This window comes from Mastigoproctus giganteus, chromosome 7 (assembly GCF_048544385.1).
Source record: "Mastigoproctus giganteus isolate SK-2022 chromosome 7, ASM4854438v1, whole genome shotgun sequence".
In the NCBI taxonomy this organism is placed as follows: Eukaryota; Metazoa; Arthropoda; class Arachnida; order Uropygi; family Thelyphonidae; genus Mastigoproctus; species Mastigoproctus giganteus.
In genome coordinates, this window is record NC_143581.1 from 47,085,537 (window position 1) to 47,107,357 (window position 21,821).

At 37.7% G+C, this 21,821-nt stretch overlaps 1 protein-coding gene across 1 annotated transcript in view; it reads right to left on the bottom strand.

Annotated features, from left to right (window-relative positions):
- Positions 1-21,821, bottom strand: part of LOC150082877 (HEAT repeat-containing protein 3-like) — a 189,790-nt gene that overhangs the window by 31,805 nt on the left and 136,164 nt on the right. The window contains exons 9-10 of the mRNA XM_090378307.1: positions 21,468-21,556; positions 9,915-10,060 (exon numbers count right to left, since the gene is read on the bottom strand). Of these exons, the coding sequence (XP_090234433.1) occupies positions 9,915-10,060; positions 21,468-21,556 (235 nt within the window). The remainder of the gene's footprint in view (positions 1-9,914; positions 10,061-21,467; positions 21,557-21,821) is intronic.

Sequence of the window (21,821 nt, forward strand, 5' to 3'; positions counted from 1 at the left end):
TGGATAAGGCCCAATAGGAAACATGGGATTTATGTTGATTCTCCCCTGCCTGGATTCTCATCTTTCTCAACAAGCATCCTGTTTTTCCTAATTATATCCACTTCTGCTCATCAAAACCACCACTGACACCTGACAAAAATAGTTCTGGGGGCTTTTCAGCCACAAACAGTTCTGTTAGGGCTCACAGACTGCACCAATGCACATCAAACATTACTGAGAGAAATATATTAAATATTTTAACATTTCTCTTTTGCAAAAATTTGCAATTTTATGACTTTATCTAAATTTTATATTAACATGCTCCTTTAAGTATCACTGTATTATTATAGCTACTATTATTCTCTCTACAGAAGAGGAGTCTCAGAAGTATTGGTGGGGCTAAAAGGCTGCACTAGAATAGACACAACACAGCAGTCATTATTAAAAGAAATATATAAAATATTTTCACCATATTACAATGTTCATGAGGATTCATATAAGATGGATTTTTATTTAAATCTCATATTAGTGAATTCCTTTAAGTATCACAGTTTCTTATTATAGTTATTATCAATAGTGGTACTGTTCTTATATATTTCCACATTAGTGAAGGGTGCAAAGCATCTAGTGATTTCAAAACATTTGCTATTTGGTTTATTTTAATGAATTGGATATTAGCAAGAGCACATGATGCAAGAAAGCAAGCTTATATAGCATCAACCAAAAAAAAAAAAAAAAACCACCCTTATTTCACCCATCTCCTTGCTCCAAATGTTTGTTAGGTTCTGCCTTGCATCTGTTTAAGCTATCAACTTCTACAACAGATGGAAGTTTGTTCCAGCAATCAAACACCTGCCGCTAAAGGCAAACTTCCGCACTTCTATACTACAACCGTCTTTCCTCAATTTGAATTTATGCCCTCTTAGGCGATTATTCTGAGCAAGAGGAAGAATCCCATCGGCATTGAGCATGCTGAAACCATTCAATGCCTTGATCACCTCGCAAGTGCCTAGTCTCCAGACACTAATTTGCAAAACTTAAGCCTTTCTTCGTAAGAGCAACCCTTTGTTCTGTTTACTAATCTTGTTGCCCTTCTCTGTACTCGTTCCAACAGCTCTACATCCTTCTTAAAATGAGGCTTCCAGACCTGTATACAGTACTCAAGGTGTTGCCTTACACAAGGAGATATCACCTCCTTATCCCTGCTAGAAAAATTTCTGTATATCATTGACAAGACACTATGAGCTACTCTTGCAGACAGTCTGCACTGCTCAGAAAACTTCATATCTGCCTGCACAATTACCCCCAGGTCCTTTTCATTCTCTACCACTGTCAGTGTAGTACCACAGAGTTGATACGCCACTCTGGGGTTGCTGCTTCCCATATGTAGTATTTTCATTTGCCACCTCTCAGCCCATCTGCTCAACTTTTCTAGATCCTGTTGCAGCAGCGTACTGTCATTAGTGTCCTTATCAACCCTGCCAACCTTCGTATCTTCTGCAAACTTGGCCATTAAGCCTGATATACCATCATCAGTATCATTTATAAATACAGAAACCAACACTGAACCCTGAGGGACTCCACTAATAACATTAGTCCACAAAGAGCATTGTCCATTGATTACCACTCTCCGTCTTCTCCCACTCAACCATCCCTTTATCCATAGCAGCAATTTGCCTCCAATGCCACACTGCTCCAATTTGTGCAACAGTATCAAGTCTTTCTCAGATCCAAATATATGATATCAAAATTATTCTTTGCATCCAGTTCTTTTGTGACTACATCATAGTATCCAATCTGGTCAGACAAGACTTACCCTTAACAAACTCATGCTGTGTCCGAGCTATAACTAAAGTCTTGTCTAGATGATCCTGCAATGCTTCTTTAACCACTGCCTCCATTAATTTCCCTGGAACAGAAGTTAAACTAACAGGTCTGTAATTACCTGTGTCTCCCTTTGATCCTCCTTTGTGAATTGGGGTCACATCTCCAGTCCATGAGTACCTCCCGAGTCCAGGGAATCTCTCATAATTATGGCTAAGGGTTTGCTTACTTCCTTTGCCACCTCCTTTAATATAACTGGATGGATTCCATCCACCCCAGGATGGAATCCATCCAGATGGAATTTCTTATGTTTATCTTCAACAATTTCTCCTCCACTTTACTCTCAGTTATTACAAGATTATCTAGCTTACTGCCAGAGTTGAATACACCTCTGGCATTACCCTCCCTGAATAACTATTCAAAATATTAATTTCGTTTGTTAGTTACCTGAGCAGGATCATCAACAGTTCAACCATTGATATCAAGTGGACCAATCTGATTCATCTCCTTCCTTCTAGAGTTTACATTAAGTAAAGAACTCTTAGCTGTTTTTCTTTGCATCCTTTGCCAAAGATTTCTCCTAACCTCCTTTGTAACTTGGTTGCAGACCAGCTTATATTTATCATAGCCTTTTGTGTCACATGTTAATTTATATGTATCCCATGCATTTTTCTTCTCTGTCACATGTCTAATTAGTTCATCTGACATCCATTTAGGCCTAAATCTTGAACAATATTTCTTTGTTGGTATGAAAAGCTTAGTAGCTTCCAAGATTAATTCTTTGAATGCTTCCCATTTTGAATTTGTTGTTGATAACATCATCAGTTGGTCCCACCGTATAGAATTTAAATACTGTCTCAGACCATCGTAGTCGCCTTTACGAAAGCAATAACCCTTCCCTTTACCCCTGATGGTAGTTAACTCCTTGAGTATATCCCACTTCAGCACACTGTGATCACTGCCACCTAGTGGTTCCTTTATCTGCAGATTCTTGATGCATGAAGAATCACTACTGATAATCAGATCAAGAGTATTACTCCCTGTAGTTGCCTCCCAAACATGCTGCTGTAGAAAACAATCATCCAATAAATCCACAAACGCCTTGCTTGCTGGTGTGTGAGCGACCAAACCACAAATTCCAGTCAATCTCTGGGAAATGAAAATCCCCCATTATAAGACACTCTGATTTACTGGCCCACTCTAATTCTCTGTACAATTGCTCATTATACTCATCAGATTCATTTGGCCTATAACACACACACACACACCTATTCTCATTTTTCCTTTCCCAGTGCTTATGACACACCAAACAGACTCAACATTGCATTGTCCACCAACATCAATTGGATGCACTTCCTTAGATTTTATGTGTTTCTTAACTAAGAGCATAACCCTTCCTCCCTTTCTGTACACATTGTACTCCGCAAATTCCAGTTCTGCACTGCTTATGTCTGTGTGACACCATGTCTCTGATATTCCAACAATATCTGCCTTTGATGTCTTGACTAGCACTTAGTATTGTTTAAATTATTATTTATGTATATTAATAGTATTTACTTTGACAAAAACTTAGGCTTTTAAATGTGACTGTGATAAAAGTGTGCTTTTATCGCAGTCACATTTAGAAGCCTAAGTAAAGGCTTTACATTTGATTTGGGCTTCATATTTTTCCTCCATACTATTAACACAGAAAAATAAAATTTGTAATTTTTATAGGTAATCTTCCTTCTCCAGAATATATTTGTTGCAATGTTCTGAAAATTTTTGTATTCCTGTTGTTAATCACCACTTCAAACTGCATTTTCATTCCATGTTTGACTTGAATTTCTCCTCTTTTCATCTTTCAGCAGCACAAAGAGATGAGAAATAAGAACTATGAGACAAATGGATAGGTGTTGTGGAGAAATATTTGAAAAGAAGACCTTGCTCTTCAGAGTTTGTTTTAAATCATATTAATGATGGTTATTGCATGATCTAAAAAATCATCTCCAAAAGGTATTAGTCACCTTAATTTTCAATCAATGTGAATACCTTCAACATTCCAAACCTTTATTGGTGCATCAGCAGAAAAGATTATGATGTGCTAGACCAGAGCTTCTCAAACTTTTTTTGGATCACCGCCCCCCCACCCTAAAAAAAGCCCTCGCCAGGGCTTTTTTTTAGCCCACCAATATAAAGTGAAGCTAAATAACTGAAATGAATATTTGTCTGTTTGCCTCCAAAAACGTAAATGCAGCCCTGCATCTATGCGTGTGAATTCTAAAGAAAACTATTTACTGCACTTTATTCTTCTTCGTAAAAAATTACAACCACATAAATAGTCACTTAAATTAAGTCATAAAAATTAAAGTTAATTACATAAATAAGTCATGATATTAATGGAAATAGTTAATTATATATTAATATTTAATGCGATAGATGAGCTTGGTGGAGATTTATTAGGTTTAATATCTGTAAGTAGAAGTCATAAATCGCCACGTTTAACAACATCCAGACAATTTTTGTTTTGTCAGCAATTGAGATACAGCACTGAAACCGGTTTCGACTAGATATGACGTTGGAAAAGAAATAAGTAATTTTTTTACAATTCCCCACAATGCAGGATAATGGTCAGGGATTTTCTTTTGTAACCAAAATTCCTGATATGAATTTTGAAATTTTGGCTTCAGTTCAACTTCATTTTGTAACTCAACCAATTCTTCTTCTACAAAACGTTCACCATCATCATTATTTAAAAAAGGATTTATAACCCAATCTGGAATTTTCAAATTAAGGAGATCTTCAAACCTTTCCTGCATATCTCTGTGCAACATTTCTAGATGATTACAAAAAGTTAGTAGAGTTTCATCAGCTATTTTTTCTCTATTTCCAAAAGATTTGGAAATTGATACAATTCACGTCGTCCTATGTTGCACATAAAAAGCTTTAATTTTGAAATAAATGCTGAAATTTGAGTTTTTGCCATAATAAGAGTTACATCTTGTCCTTGTAAATGTAAGCTCATTGAGTTGAATCTAGTAAATAAATCTGCAAGATAAGCAATATCAGTTTTCACTTTCTTAAGGTCGTTGTTCCTATCTTCGAAAAACTCGACAACAGTATCAAAGAATTCATAAAATCTGTTGAGACAGTTGCCTTTTAACAGCCACCGAACCTTGGAGTGAAGTAGCAATTGTTCAAAATCTTCACTGTTTTGATCACGAAGCTTTCGAAATATACGATCATTCAAAGAATGTGCTTTAATTTTGTTTATAGCCGTAATAGCAGTTTGTAGAGAATTTTTTCTCTACAAACAATGAACAGTAATAATATTTGGCACAGCATTTTTTAAATAAGCCATAAAACTCTTGTAACGGCCAATCATTGATGGTGCTCCTGTCGCCCCCATGAATAATTCAAACACTTCCCGGGGGGCGATATCGCCCACTTTGAGAAGCACTGTGGTAGACCATAAAAATAAAAATTAATTGTGGTAATCTTAAAAGAACTCTATAAGAGTAATAATTAAGGATAATATGCCATAGAAAGAATAAAGTTAAAAGTTCTATTTTATATATATATATATTATGTACAGTTTTGTAAAAAGTTAGAGTAGCTGAAACGTGGTTATTTGTAAGACAAAATTTGACCATGTGCATAAGCCTTGTGTTTCTAAAATGTGACAAAACAGTTAAAGCAGTCTCACAGGAAGATCATCAATTTAGCCCTCAACAGAAGAATGAGTATGATGACTGTGTAGGATCTAGCAAGAGAAATCTCTCTACAGTTCCTATGCAGACTCACTGGGGCATAATTTAATTACAGACTCAATTATTTGTGGATGGCCCATACCACAAAAAATTGTCTGGGGAAAGGGGAGAATAGCTTAATTTGTATTATTTACCTGTAGTCTGTACAGGAGAATGGCATGTGAAAATTGCTGACTTGGCTCGATGTCAGTCAAATAATTTCCCATAATTCTAATGTAACTATGAATCCGGCAGAAATTTGTCTTCATCCAGAATCAATACAGTAACGTTCTTAAGTTAAGTACTAAATATTTCACAGAAAGAAGCTTAAGAACTTGTTTCAAATCTAACAAGTTCTTTAAACCAAACAGAATTGAATTTCTCCTGGTATTTACTGATAACTAAAGGGTGTAGTGTTACTTCTGTTCTGTCTGGATTGAAGTGAAAGAACCTGTAATACCTTTGTGGTTAATTTTCTTAATAACTGGTTTGGCTCTAATTTGTAATAAGTCTTCTGCAGTTTTTAGCAAGGACATCATCAATTAATAAATTCATGGCATGTGTATACAGCTAGATTAATATTTATCTTGAAATATTGATTGCTGCATGTTTATCTGACATAAACATTTTTAAATCTTTTCAGCTATATATTCTGCCATATATCTATTAGTCTCCGCAGCCAAAGCTTTGTGAAATCTTGGATGAGGTGTCATTATGATGTAGTTTATAATGTCTCTGTATCTTCAATTACTCTAGGCATCACAATATAATCCATGACAACAAGCTTCAATCAGTTTCATTTTCACAGGTTCAATACACTCGCACGCATCATCCAGCAATTTTAAAAGTAAAAACCTAGATGCCACCTTATAGGATGGTCTACTTTCTTTAGAAAAATGTAATCCATTCATCACTTACATGCATAGACAGAGGTATTACTGAAGAGAAAATATCTCTGGCTATAGGTTTGTACAGAGCCTCACTTTCACATTTATTCATGAGTCAAAAAAAAAAGGTTGGGGGAGAAGAGAGTTACTTCTAGCTAATCTTATACTTTTTTTGTGAAGGAGAGATATCAACCTATGACAAAGCAGAAGAAGGTTCAGCCTCTGCTAGCAATGGCACTTTGATTTTCTGTTCTATCATTCAGAGCCATCAGCAGAGAGCTGATCTCAAAGCACAATCCTTGATGGACACTTTTGGACTTTGGTGCAAATAAAGTTGAAACAGAATCCATTTCAGAACTCCTACCTTTGTTTCTTTACAAAGGTAGCAGTTTTGGGACTTTTTTTTCTAAATGACTCTTCATCCTCATAGCATTATTAATATATTCTGCCTCTTATTTGTGCTGGTAGATGATTTTATCATCTATTCAGAAAAATAATTCCATGTACTACCTCTAGGCTTCATAATCTTTTATTTTTCCATTTCAAATCAGTTAACAAACTTACAGAAAACAGACTTCAGAGAAGTAACCTGCAACAGAAACAGTCACTTTCTTGGTGTTACTATTAACTCATGTTAGGATTAAGTATTACTGACAGAATGAATTGATGAATTCATATATATAATGTAAAATCACTCCAGAACATTCCATGTTCTGAAGGATACTATCACACTGCATTCCAAAAAGTTTCTAAATGTTCTACAGCTTTCCACAAAGTAAATTAGATCCAGAAATTCTCATTCTTCGAGAATATTAGTTACTCACATTACTAGTGTGACTATCCTGCAGTAGCAGAGAAAGGGATTGGGAGTGAGGGGACAGGCAGTGAAGTTTGCTGTGCAGTGCAGAGGGATAGTAAGGAGAACCCACAGTGTTCTATCACTGACTTATTGAATAATTGCTTGCAGAAGATACCATATTTCCCCATGTATAAGACGCACTCTTTTTCGAAAAATTTGGGGTTTAAAAACTGGGTGCGTCTTATACAGTGGTTGTAGATTTTTTTACTTGCATTTCCCATTTTTTCGCGCTTGTTGTCTTTGCGCTCATTGTTTCGCACTTGTTACCAGTATATTAGGTTATGTTTTGCCACATTCTGCCCAGAAATGGCTCAGAAAAGTTTTTTGTACAGTGCTGAATTCAAGTTAAAAGTGATCCAGTTTGCAAAACTGAATGGAAATCGTGCTGTTGAACGTAAGTTTGATCCTCCTCCAACTGAGAAAACAATCCAAGACTGGCTACGAGAAGAAGAAACGCCATGGCAGAAGGCGGCCATGAGAGGCAAGTCAGCAAAATGGCCTGATTTAGAGAGGGAATTGAAGATATGGATTGAAGAGCAAAGGGCAATTGGAATTCCTATGTCCACAAAGATAGTTCAGCATGAGGCAAGAAAAATTGCTGATGAAAAAGAAGTTACTGATTTCAAAGGGGCACACAATTAGTGCTTCAGGTTCATGAAACGGAATGGACTAAGCATGTATATATGCACCAGACTTGCCCAAAATATGCCTGAAAGCTATGAGCAGAAGGTCCTTGAATTTCATCGTTTTGTCATTCAATGTCAGAAGACACATCAGTTTGAGTTGGGACAGATTGCAAATATGGACGAAGTCCCCCTTCAATTTGATGTCCCAAGTAACAGAACTGTTGATAAGAAGGGGGTGAAAACTAACTGTGAAGACAAGTGGACACGAAAAGAGCCATTATACAGTTGTTCTAGCTTGTGCCGACGGAACTAAGCTGCCTCCTATGCTGATTTTCAAACGCAAAACAATGCCAAAAGAAGACATTCCTCGAGGAGTGATTGTCCACGTTCATGACAAGGGTTGGATGGATCAGGATGGAATGAAGATCTGGTTTGAGAAAGTTTGGAGCAGGAGACCAGGTGGGCTCTTATGCAAACCTGCCATATTGGTGTTTGATCAGTTCAGGGCACACATAACAAAAAACACAAAGATTGTTGAGAGCAAAAAACAAAACTTTCCGTCATACCTGGAGGCTTGACATCCCAGCTCCAACCACTTGATGTCAGCATTAACAAACCCTTCAAAGCTGCCATGAGAGATGAATGGAATCAATGGATGATGTCTTCTGGGGACAATTTGACACCAGCAGGAAGAGTGAAGAAACCAACTATAGGAGAAGTTTGTACCTGGGTGAAAAGATCCTGGGATAATATCAAGATTGAGACTGTTGTCAAGTCATTTAAGAAGTGTGGCATTCCAAATGCCACAGATGGAACTGAGGATGAGGCAATATATGAAGACAGTGATTCGTCATCAGACACAGATGAGGACAAGCTAATGGATGGGAATTTTTACAGTGATGAGGAGTTGCATGAATTTTATGATGAATAAAACTTGAGTTCAATAACTTTATGTAATACATTTTTTTTCAAATTTCTGACCCCAAAATTAAGGTGCGTCTTATACATGGGGAAATGCGGTAAGTCCACTATAAGGAAATTTTGATGCATCACTTGGAATACTGCATAAGCCACACCTAAGAAAGAAACTGAACTTCTGAAAAGGTCCAAGGATAAGCAGCATGCCCAGTATGAGGTGACTTCAAATATATGGGTTACAAAGCTTGGTAAGTAACCTTAGAGATGATCTGGTCAAGATTTTTTAAGGCTCTAAGAAGGGATGGCAAAATGAATGAAGATGAAATTTTCCTGGAATTAACTGATGATAGAAATAGATGTCATAAATACAAATTAAGGCAGGAGAATTAGAAATTGGACCACAGAAAGTTTTCCTTTGGTGAGTAATTGTTAATCAATAGAATAAGTTATATCCATGGGTAGTTGAGACCAACTGCATATGAAAATTCTATGTTTTTCTGGATCAGCATTGGTAGGAAGAGGAAAACATGTAGGTTTTTTTTTTTTTTTTGGCTGATGGAGCTAATGCCTCTCTTCATATGCCCAATACTCATACTCAATAACTTTGTTAAAGCAGTGGAACTTATAAATCAGGTGACATCTCAAGCACGTCCTCTAACTGTCTGCATGATACCCCTCCCCTAGTGTCAGGCTTTTAAATTTTTAAACAAATGAAATAACATGTCCTGAATGCCACTGGAAGTTTCCGCATGACCGCCTGCTTTTGTGTAGTAACTGGTTTTACACCAACATATCAGATTTGTTAACATAACACTTCTGTAATTTCTTACTAATCACACTTCAAAAACTACTGAATGATAGCTCAGTCTCCACTAAAAGATACAATAGTAAAAATTATCTTTATTGTCTACCATTTTTGGGTGTCCAGTGGGGATCTGTCAAACACCCATAAATCTGCTGAAAGGTTAATGCTTTCTAGTTCACAGTTACTTTTAGACCTTTTTTGTAATTCATTTAATAATAAATACTAAAACTGAAAGGTTGTTCTTATTGCTAAAAGCTTTTTTGTTTATAATTTGTAATAGCATCTTACCATTTCATTACATCTTTTCCTTGCTCATGACTTTGTAATACTTCAGAAATATTTTCAGGTAGAACAGCAATATGGTCAAGAACTTTTTCCATAAGTGAATAGCTGACCAAAGCTTCATGTACCTCACAGGGTACAGTAAGAGGGCACTGAAACAAATTTCTTGAATTACTATACAATATTGAACAAACAAAATTCAGAAATAAATGATGGTGATATAAAAGGATTCAAATTTTCTTTTTAATTCTAATGGAATTTATTTTTAAAATTAATTTCTGTATAAGGGGAAGTGAGATATTTGAAATTATCCCAAAATCCCTGAAAACAAGTTCTAAGATGAAAAGTTTTAGTCAATCAAGGCTCTTCACTTCTTCATAATAGCAATGCTTTCCTGTAAATGGAATTGTAATGTAGAAATAATTTTTAAAATTTTTGTTTTATATTCTGGTACAGCCACCCAACAGTAAGTGGAATTTAAAACTTCATTATAGTTGCTTTTATGGCAGCATATATATATACCAGTACACAGATTTAACTAGGCAACAACAACAGTGATCTGTGTGCAGAATCAGTTTTCTGTAAAAGTAATACAGTATTCTCCCAATTTATGAACATTATGCATACCTTCCTCACAAGCTGTTTGTAAACTGGGAGCAATTTTCTTGTACATATGATATATCGGAAGGAATGAATGCCAAGAACATGCCCTTCTTTTTTTAAAATATCACTTAAAGAATTTTTAAGCATATATTGTATTTTATTTTATAATAAACTATGGATATCAGTGGGAAAAAAAAAAAACGCAGTGCAGTTTTATGTCATGCAATAATAGAAAAGGTGATACAATTGTCAAAAAATATAGCAGCAATCAATCCCAAGTTTATCAGGTTTGGTAGTTTGTACGTTACAGTAAAACCTTCAATATCTGTATATTTAATATTTGAGTACATTTATTTGCAGTGTCTTTACAAGCCTATATACATACTTGTATGGAACAAGGGGCATTTACCTACCTAAAGTACTTCCCATAGTTATATTTCAATGATTCATGATTTATCATGTTCCTACATATCTCAACTTGAATCATACTAATTTTGATCCCACTATGTTTTTAGGTTGTGCTGCTGTAACAGAAAGAAGATATCTGTATCAAACTATGGATATGCTAAAATCGAAGCATTGTTCAGTCATCAAGTTTCTCGCCAAAGGCCATTCATGAAAGGATGGTGGCTGTGCATGGCAACAGTGCACCTTCAGAGTAACAAGTGAAATTCTGGTCAAAACAATTCAAGTGGGATAGAGTCCATGATCCATGTCCAGGAAGGCCTGTGACAGAGACCACTCAAGAAATGTGGCAAGCTGTAGAAACCCTTGTGCTGAATGACAGATTTCAGGGATCAGTTACACCCATCCTCCATGAACGTTTGGGGATGGCTAAGGTCAGTGCAAGGTGGGTCCCGAGATTTTGACTCCTGTGCAGAAGCAATTCAGAGTACGGTGTTGTGAGGAGAATTTAGAGAATTCCGTAAAGGAAGAGATCCTGAAACTTTCACCTGCAGAATTGTTATGAGTGATGAAACGTGTTCACGACTGGGTTGTTGTTGTTTTTTGGCGCAAGGGCTGCTTAGGCCATATTGTGCCTATCAATGATATGAATGTTACCAATAGTAACTGTTATGGAAAATAGTCAGAAACGATCATATAATTTTATTCGTTTAAGAAAGCAGAATAACTCTATGGGATTACCATCGTTGCCTACGATATGAGAGAGTTTCAAAAGTTCTTTTAGATTTGGAAGAAAGCTGAAAGAGAGTTGCCGAGCATGTTTGTATATCTACCCCAGGGGCTCACATCTGGTGAGTATAGGCTTGGCAAACCCAGGATCTTGAGCTGGATATCATCATTCTTCTCTTCTTGTTTTCTTGGTGATTCCCTTCTACTTCTGACACTCTCTCAGGGTAATGCGGGAATTTTTTTTGGCTGGTGCAGCATAAGCCTCAGGCTTCCTTGCACCATATGGCTAATAATAATAATAGGGTATATTCAACAAGAATGTGCTTCACTGTGAGCGGACAGTTGCAGTGCGTACATTGTGCAAGACATTTCCTGTGAGGAGAAATAGGTGAGTAAACTGACTATGACTGATTCATGCTCTGGCTAAGATTACTTCTTCCTTTCTGTTCGCACAGAAACCATAAACGTGTCCATTGTTTCTTACATATCCTATGCATATTACATCCGTAATCAACATATGAAGATGCTGCGTTGGATGGATGTTTTGCAGCATAGTCTGCGCATTCATTTCCTGGTATCTAAGTGTGGCCTGGGATCCAGCAAAAGATGACTACTTGCTGGCATTCCTGAATATGTATCATCTTACTTCTTATGGTTTTATTAAAGGATTGGTTGGCGAGTTGGTGTTTTGTAAGGCTACTAGTGTACTCTGCGAGTCTGCATATATTATACTTTTTTGATGGAGTATATTTTATAGGGAAAGTTTTATGGCGAATAACTCAGCTGTATAACTGCTGCATTCAGTAGGCAGAGATAGCATTTAAAGGGAAAACTGGTATATAACTGGTAAGAGTATATATTTTTGCGAAATGCGGATAATTTTGTGTGTGAGCAGTATGAAGTTGTCGCATGTTGATATTTGCAAGGGAATGTTTTCTCCAATTTAGGAAGTAATTGTCACAAGATGGTTTAATACAGGACTATGGGAGAACTGAAGCGTTTGAATCTTGGAGGACTTTTTCGAGGCGTACATTCCAACTTTCTGATACCAGTAGGCTGAACTGCTCTTGGCTTATTTCTATAGAACTTGAATGGGTTGAGCATGCTGAATTCTGATGGGATCCTTCCACTTGTTCAGATTACAAACCTAAAGGGGGCGAGCATAAATTCAAATTAAGAAAAGACAGATGTAGAATAGATGTGCGCAAATTTGCCTTTAGCCAGCAGGTGGTTAATTGCTGGAACAAACTTCCATCTGTCGCTGTGGAAGTTAATAGGTTAAATAAATTTAAGGAGGAACTGGACAGGCATTTGGAGGGAATGGTGTGATTTTTTTTTTTTTTTTTGGCTGATGTTGCATAAGCTCATACACTTGGTTTCTTGTATCACATGCCGCTACTACTACTACATTTTAAACTGTGGATCATTAAGTATTGGCCAAATGGGATGGATAGGCAGGCTTTGAATTTCAGCAGCATAATTCAGAATTAATACCTTTCTTCTGAGACAGAGTGAAGCGTCATGAGCTTCGACGTAGACTTTGTATTGGCGATGTTCTATAAGCATCTGTAGCAATCCTGAGAGCAGAACGTTGAATAGGAGCAAGCAGTGCTAGCACGCTCTCCCTAGCAGAGTCATACGCTGGGCCCCATAATCAAGACAATACCTAATTAGAGTTCTATACAGATGAAGTTAAGCTGTAGCGGTCTGCACCCCATGTAGAAGAAAGAACTCTGAAATGTTAATTTTTTTCTGGCAGGTTGTCTGGAGATATTTGACATGTTTTAAGAAATTAAGCTTACTATCAAAAATTAGACTGAGGAGGCAAATGCTATTCATAACTGAGATAGGATGATTTTTCAGGTGTAGCTCTGAGTCAGGATGCATCCTTCATTTGTTACAAAAATGAATGACACTAGATTTCTGATGAGATAGTTGGTACCCATTCTGCATCATCCATAGTTCAATATTGTTTAGTGAGATTTGTAGCTGCCTTTCAATGAAGTTCGTATTCAGTGAATTGCAGGAAGCAGTCAGATCATCGGCATAGATGTATGAATTCACAGTGGTGGGAATATGTTTGGTAATATGATTTATTCTCATTGCAAATAAGGTAGCACTGAGAACTGAGCCTTGTGGGATTCCTTCCTCTTGTATATAGATTTGAGAGAGGACTTGAAAAGATCTACACTGAGAGAAGTTTTGTATGTAATATAGTAAGTGGCCTCTCAGGTCAAGGGAATGAAGATCTTTCAAGATACCAAAATGCAGGTTGGTGTCAAAGGCCTGCTCTATGTCAAGGCATACCATAACAAGATGTTCTTTTTGGATAAATGCATTCCTGATATTTGTTTCAGCTTTGACCATGAGATCCAGGGATGACCGATTTTTTAAATCAAGATACTACGTTAATCAGCAGTGTATAATTTTTTTCTAGTTTTACTCAAGCAGCTGGTAAAAGAAATAGGTCTATAGTTGTGAGGGATGGAGTGATCTTTCCGTGGTTTGGGAATTGCCAGTACATAGGAGTGATGCCAGAAAATGGGGAATGAATGTTCGATAAATATACAGTTGTAGGTCAGCAGCAAGGATAATGATTTATTATCTAAGTGTTGAAGCATTACATAATACACTCCATTGGGACCAGCAGCAGCACTGTTTTTTGAGGTATATATAGCTTCGTGAAGTTCGATCATAGTAAGTAGTTGATTGTATGGTAAAGAAGAGGTCGTTTTGAAGTTTAATTGTGATTTTTCAGCTGAAGCTTTAACTTTCAATGACAGATCGTATGAGGTTGAGGCTACTGAGAGAATACATACCCTAGGGCATTTGCAATCTCTACAGGAGTAGAGAGCTCCTATCCATTCCAGTTGAAAACTGGCAATGATAATGGAGGAAATTTGCCATTTAGTTGCCTTATTTTTTTTCCATATTATTCTTACATCATTATTTTTATTAATTGAGGTTGCAAATCGGATCCAAGATTCTCTTTTAGCTTTCTTTCTGATGTGTCGTGCCTTGGCTCTGAGTTTCTTATAATTTATAAGGTTATTAGTAGTAGGATGTTTGCGAAATATATTCCATGTTTTTTTTTTTTTTTTTTGCCATTCTTACAATCCTCATTCCACCCATAATTTATGAGTCTATAGATGTTTGAATGTAATTATAGGATGGCAATAGATGCAGCTGGTAGAATTTGTTTGGTGATATAATCGGAAACCATGTCAACTGGAAGAGATTCGATGCAAACGAAACACGTACTTTGCCCAATCTAGATTGGAAAATTTATACTTTATGCAGTTTTCTGGAGTTATAGAGTGTAATGTTTCAATTTTACAGAATAATTGGTAGTGATCACTGCTTAGTGGATCATCAAGAACTGTCCACTCAATACTAGGAAAGAGGATCAGAAAGCAGATAGACAGATCTATTGCAGAGACTATTCCTGTTGGGAGATGCATGTAAGTTGGTGAACCAGTATTTAGGATGGTTAAGTTTTGTCTGTCAATGAGCATTTCAGTGAGTTGTCCTTGTCGATCCGCATTGGGGGAACCCCACAGTGGATGGTGTCCATTGAAGTCGCCCAATAAACAGAAAGGGGTTGGCAACTGCAGGATAAGTTCTTCAAGTTCGTGAATAGTACAAGGATGATTGGGTGGTAGATAGATCGAAACAAGTGTCAGAGTAATGTCAATTGCTATTCGGGTAGCAACGGCTTCTACAGAGGTTTGTAAAGAAATGTGTCTGCAAGGAACTTGTGAATCTATAAGAATGGCTACTCCACTGCGAGCATTATTTGCAACAGGTATATCTTGTCTGAAAAAAGTATAATTTTGTATCGAGGGAGATACCTGAGGAGTCAAATATGTCTCCTGTAAGCAGATGCCTACTGTATTGTGATGCTTAATTATGTCGTAGATGTCATCAATATTGCTACTAAAGCCTCTACAATTCCACTGGACGACACTGTTCATTGTTTAGATTTAGATGAAGGAACTGAATCTGCCTGCTTTTTGGAAGTCTGTTTGACACAGTCAATTTTAATCTTATCTCTTTTTAGAAAAACAGGTCCTGTGTCTATTTCATCCTCTGGATGGATCTCCAGAATGGTTTCAGTACCATCTTGGCTGGAAATGTCATTAGTATCCATAAGGGAGGAGTCAAATGTTTGTTTATGAATGGGATTTGAGTTCTCTGCTTGGACAAATCTTATGGAAGCTGCACGGGCAGTAGGTGGTATTGTGACTGGTGTGTTGTTAGCTCTGCTTGAAATCTGTTGCTTTGAAGGTTGAGTTACAGCGCTGAGCAGGGATCGAGCCCATTCTGAAATAGAGATGTTTGGAGGAAATGATGTATCAGTCTGGACTAATACTGAATTAAACTTTTTAGAGGCTTCATCATACGTACATTTAGGTATCTGCAGTTGTAATTGCTTTATTGCTTCTGGGAATGAGACTTCCTTTTCTATTTTATATTTCTGTATTTTTTTCCTCATATTTCCATTGTTCACAGTTTTTAGAAAAAGCTGGATGGTAGCCTTTACAATTAGGGCAAAGCGGAGACTGGGCATTACAACCAGCTTGGGAATGCTCTTTTGATCAACAGTAAAGACATACGGAGTCACCCTGACAGACTATTTGTGAGTGTCCAAATTTCTGACACCTGTAACATCTTAGTAGTAGTAGTACTGGCATGTGATGCAAGAAAGCAAGCGTATGAGCTTATGTAGCATCAGCCAAAAAAAAAATTACACAACCATCCCCTCTAAATGTTTGTTCAGTTCCTCCTTAAATTTTTTAACCTATCAACTTGCACAATGACAGATGGAAGTCTGTTCTGGCAATTAACCACCCGCCGGCTAAAGGCAAATTTCTGCACATCTATTCTACATCTGTTTTTCTTTAATTTGAATTTATGCCCCCTTAGGTTTGTAATCTGAACAAGTAGAAGAATCTCATCAGAATTCAGCGTGTTTAACTCATTCAAGGCCTTATACACCTCGCAGGTGCCTAGTCTCCAGCCACTGCAATTTGCAGAACTCAAGCCTCTCTCTCTCTTGGTAAGAGGATCCCTTCATTCCCCTCACCAATCTGGTTGCCCTTCTCTGTACACGCTCAAGCAAATCTACATCCTTCCTAAAATGAGGCTTCCAGACCTGTACACAGTACTCAAGGTGTGGCCCGACCATTGCCTTATACAGAGGGACAATCAGCTCCTTTTCCCTGATAGCAAAATTACTGTATATCATTGACAAGACTCCATGAATTGCTCTGGCAGCCAGTCTGCACTGCTCGGAAAACTTCATATCTGACTGCACAATTACTCCCAGGTCCTTTTCATTCTCCACTACCCTGAGTGCAGTACCACACAGTTGGTACGTTACTCTCGGGTTACTGCTACCCATATGCAGCACTTTGAATTTATCAATGTTAAATTTCAATTGTTTGAAATTTATAGATATTGCCACCTCTCAGCCCATCTGCACAAGTTTTCTAGATTCTGTTGCAGTAGTGTACTGTCATTAACAACCCTGCCAACCTTAGTATTGTCTGCAAACTTGACATTATTATTATTAGCCATATGGTACAAGGAAGCCTGAGGCTTATGCTGCACCAGGCAAAAAAAAAAAAAAAAAATTTCTGAATTACCCTGAGAGAGAGAGATATTAAGTTTGATATACCTTCATCTGATAAATATAGAAACAACAATGAGCCCAACACCGAACCCTGGGGAACTCCACTAATAACATCCACAACTACCAGTACAAGGAGTTCAGCTGCACACACAGGAACATAGCAAAGCAGTTCACCCAGAAAATAAGGCACCCTGACAAATTCCCAGATTCTCTGACTCAAGGAATCACTTATCTGAAGGCTAACGACGAAGATACCACATAACTGGCAAAGTACAGACCAATCACATCTCCCACAAATGTAAAAGATCCTGACCAGCTGCGTAACTAGTATTAGTAATGGCCACACGGTGCAAGGAAGCCTATGGCTTATGCTGCGCCAGCCAAAAAAAAAATAAAATAAATAGAATAATAATAATAAAATTAAAAAATAAAATAATTAATAAGAGAAAAAGAAATGGACAACTTATGCATTTCCCTCCTCCCTTAGGTAATTATCCAGCTGACCTTTGAATTTCCCCACACTGCCAGCCTCTACCACCAATGTAACTTATTCCAGTAATTTATTTATAACTTCCTGCAATCTAGTCTAAACAATTCCCTCGGTTCTGGAATCATTTATAACTGTGAAAATTTCGTGTTTATTTATTTTGCTGATGCCTCTAAGAGCCTTAAACACCTCAATCAAGTCTCCTCTAAGGTGCCTAGTTTCCACGCTGTGCAACCCACATATTCAAAGTCTTCCTCATATGGATGCCCTTTTGCCGATCTCACCAGATGAGTTACCCGTCTTTGGACCCTTTCAAGAAGAACAGTGTCTTCCTTTAAGTGCGGTCTCCATACTTGAACACAGTATTCCAAGTGTGGTCTAACAATAACCTTATATAATGGGATTATGACGTCCTTATCTCTACTAACGATTGTTTGATAAATCATCGATAGAACACCATGGGCCCTCCTTGCAACCAGTCTACAATTCTTGGAGAACTTCAAATCTGACCGTATTGTAATACCAAAGTCCCTTTCCTCCACTACCGGCTTTAGTTCAACTCTGCCAAGTGTACAAGTTATTTTGGGGTTACTGTTCCCCAGGTGCAATACCTTACACTTTTCTGCATTAAAGCATAGCTGCCATTTTTCTGACTATCTTTGAAGTCTATCTAGGTCATTCTGAAGAGGCTCTCCTTGGTGGCAATCATTAATTAAGAAGACATCAGACCACTTGGACAGTCAGAAAATCATGGCCAAGCAGCAGATGAGCATGGTGAAAGGAGGACCACCATCAAAGTTGAGAACATCATGACCACACCAATCCCCCATATGGAATCTTCCAGGGAGATGCCCTGAGCTCACTATGGTTCTGTCTAGCACTCGACCTACTGTCTACCATGCTCAATAACAGCAAGTACATATATACCCTAAAAGAAGAGAGAAAGAGCCTGTGCACTCTCTCTCACCTGATGTACATGGATGACATCAAACTCTATGCCATAATTGAGAATCAAGTCCAACAGCTACTCTGGATCACCGAAGAGTTCAGCACTGACATCACAATGTAATTTGGCCTAGACAAATGCAAGACCAATGGACTGCATCAAGGACATCCGGTCAAACAAAACTAGCAGATAAAGACTGACAAAGAGATTGAAGCCATGACAGAGGGAGAGACCTACAAATATCTGGGGATGATGCAGGCTCACCAGTTAGAACACAAAGAGATCAAGGCCCACCTGACTGAGAAATATCATCAGAGATTGAGAAGTCTGCTAAAGTCAAAGCTGAATGGTGGGAAATTAGTCACAGCCATAAATACTTATGCAGTCCGAGTATTAACATACTCCTTCAGGATCACAGATTGGACCAACACCAAGCTGGAGGAGATTACGAGATAGACCAGAATAATGATGATGATGAGCCACCAACACCACCTGATGTCTGCCATCAAGAAACTGACCATAGCCAGGAAAAAAAGAGGGAAGGACCGCTGACCTCATTGAACAGCAGAAGGTGAATAAGAACTTGTGGTTTCACTTTCAGGAAAACACAGCACCAATCTACCAAGCCACAATACAGACAATGTTGTTGTTGTTGTTATTTGTTGTTTAGGAGCATTAGCAACTAAGGGGATATGCGGTGGTCATTCCCTGACCTTTCCGCATCCTCTGTATTTGGAGGGCATGGGCTCGAACCCTGGTCTAATCAAGAAGCGTGTGCTACGCACTGCTGCTCCTGCCCACGGAGGCGCCTAAGACAGACAAATGGCACACAATGCTCAACCTTAACAAGGAGATCCCACTCACACAGATAGAAGAAACAAAGATGGGTGAAGAAGGCACTTCATGGCAGACACTACAATGACCCTCTATCAGGACTACACAGATAAGATGGCTTCCAATGCATGACTCACGAATGGGGAGCTCTTTCCTGAAACTGAAGGATTCATATTTGCCATCCAAGACCAGGAAATATATTGCCAAGGAACCCGGAGTGACAGATGCCACTTGGCCCCAGAAACAATCCAGCATATCACCACAGGAGGCAGGGTGATCACGCAGACGGAGTACACTCACAGACATGACCAGGTTAATACATCATAAGCTAGCACAAAAAAATACCAGCTGATCAAAGAAATTGTACCATATTACAAGTATGAATTCCAGGCTACACTGGAGACTGCTACTCATAAACTATACTGGAACCTTACCATAATAATGTACAAGACAATCCTGCACAACAGGCCAGACATAACCCTTATTGATAAGAAGGAAAGGGCTACCTACCTGATTGACACAGTGCCCAACACCAGCAACCTCCAGAAAACCTACGAGGGAAAGATTAAGAGGTACACAGGCCTAAGACATAAAGTCAAATAAATGTGGCATATGGAACAAGTAATGGCCATCTTGAGCACTGTGTCAACTACTGGAATAAGAGACTCCACAAGAATCTAGCAACAACAGGTTTCCCAGAGAACACTTACATGCAACTCTAGAAAGCTGCGATTTCTAAACACCTGTAGGATAGTAAGAGACCTCCTCTATCAACAGTAATAACAATAATAGCAACAAGACACAACAACCACCGCATGCATTTGGTACCAGTATCCATCGTGAGGCAGAAAAAATCCCATAAAGGAGAATTCTGTTTGTTTTGTTATTTATTTTTTAGGAGCATTAGCAACTAAGGCCATATTGCTCTGGGGATATGCGGTGGTCATTCCCTGACTTTTCGGCATCCTCCGTATTTCTTGGGCATGGGCTTGAACCCCGGTCTAATCAAGAAGCATGTGCTACGCACTGCTGCTCCTGCCCACATGGCTACGGAGGTGCCCGTAAAGGAGAAAAAGTTTACAACAACAATAATAATATACAGTTGTGCCCCCATATCCGCTGATTTAGTTACCCACGGAAAAAAAATGAAAAAACTTAACACATACTACTTACATGTCCAATATGATGCTTCCCTTTATTTTTTACAATGTCACGTATGGTTTTGTCACCAACATTATAATGGTTCTTTAGAGATTTAACTGATGCACTGTTTTCAAACTTTTGAATAATTTCAAGTTTTTGTTTAATTTGAAAGCACAACTCTTGCATTTGCCCATCATTTTTGCGATTTCTAAACACAAAAATAATAATAAAAAAAAATTCCGACATCCCTGACATAAATAACAAAACAAAATTTGTCCTTTTGCAGTGTGATTGAACACAACAATAGATGTGATGCACTAAATTAAACTAACATTTGGTTTCTTTTGTTTTTAGTGGTAGATGTGAAGACAGTGGGGTTGCAAGATAACAGGTACAGGTACACTAATCTCCCAATGATGACTTATAACACCAGTCCTTGTTGCTTATTTACAACTTGCAAATTATCTGTTTATACCTATTCTAGTTATTACTTGAATTTTATGATTTCTGGTTGATTTTTTTTAATTGTACCGGTAAATCGAGAGTCTGCTGTACTTTATTATTACCATATTTAATGTTGGTAATATCTTACTGTGTGTTTAATTTATCAATTAAACTTTATTTTATACCTATGTATGTACAAGAAAATCATGTTATATATGGGGGTCCGTGGTTTCAGCCATCCACGGCTGATCTTGGAATGTATCCCCTGTGGATACGGGGGTCTTACTGTACTGTGTGTATGTGTGATGGATTATGTCAATACTAATGCAGTACCTTTATGCTTGTTCCATTCTCAGTATCATCCATATCCATTGATGTTTCATCACTGCCCTCGCTGTTATCTTCCCAATCATCTGTGTCATCTGCAGAGATTAAAAGGGAAAAAAAAAAACTCTTAAAAAAAAAAAAGCTTTTTTCTCCATTTATTTTATTCCTTAATTCTGGTTTATAACAGAATACAAAACTGTTTCAATGAACTACAGCATTAACAGACTAAAAAAAATCATCACCAAGCATAATAAGTTTCTAAGAATAAGTAGAAATGGCATACTCACTTCCTGAAAAGGGGGAAGATTTTGGAGAAAGTGGTGTTTTTTTTAGTTCTAGATGGCATAAAGACAAATTTTG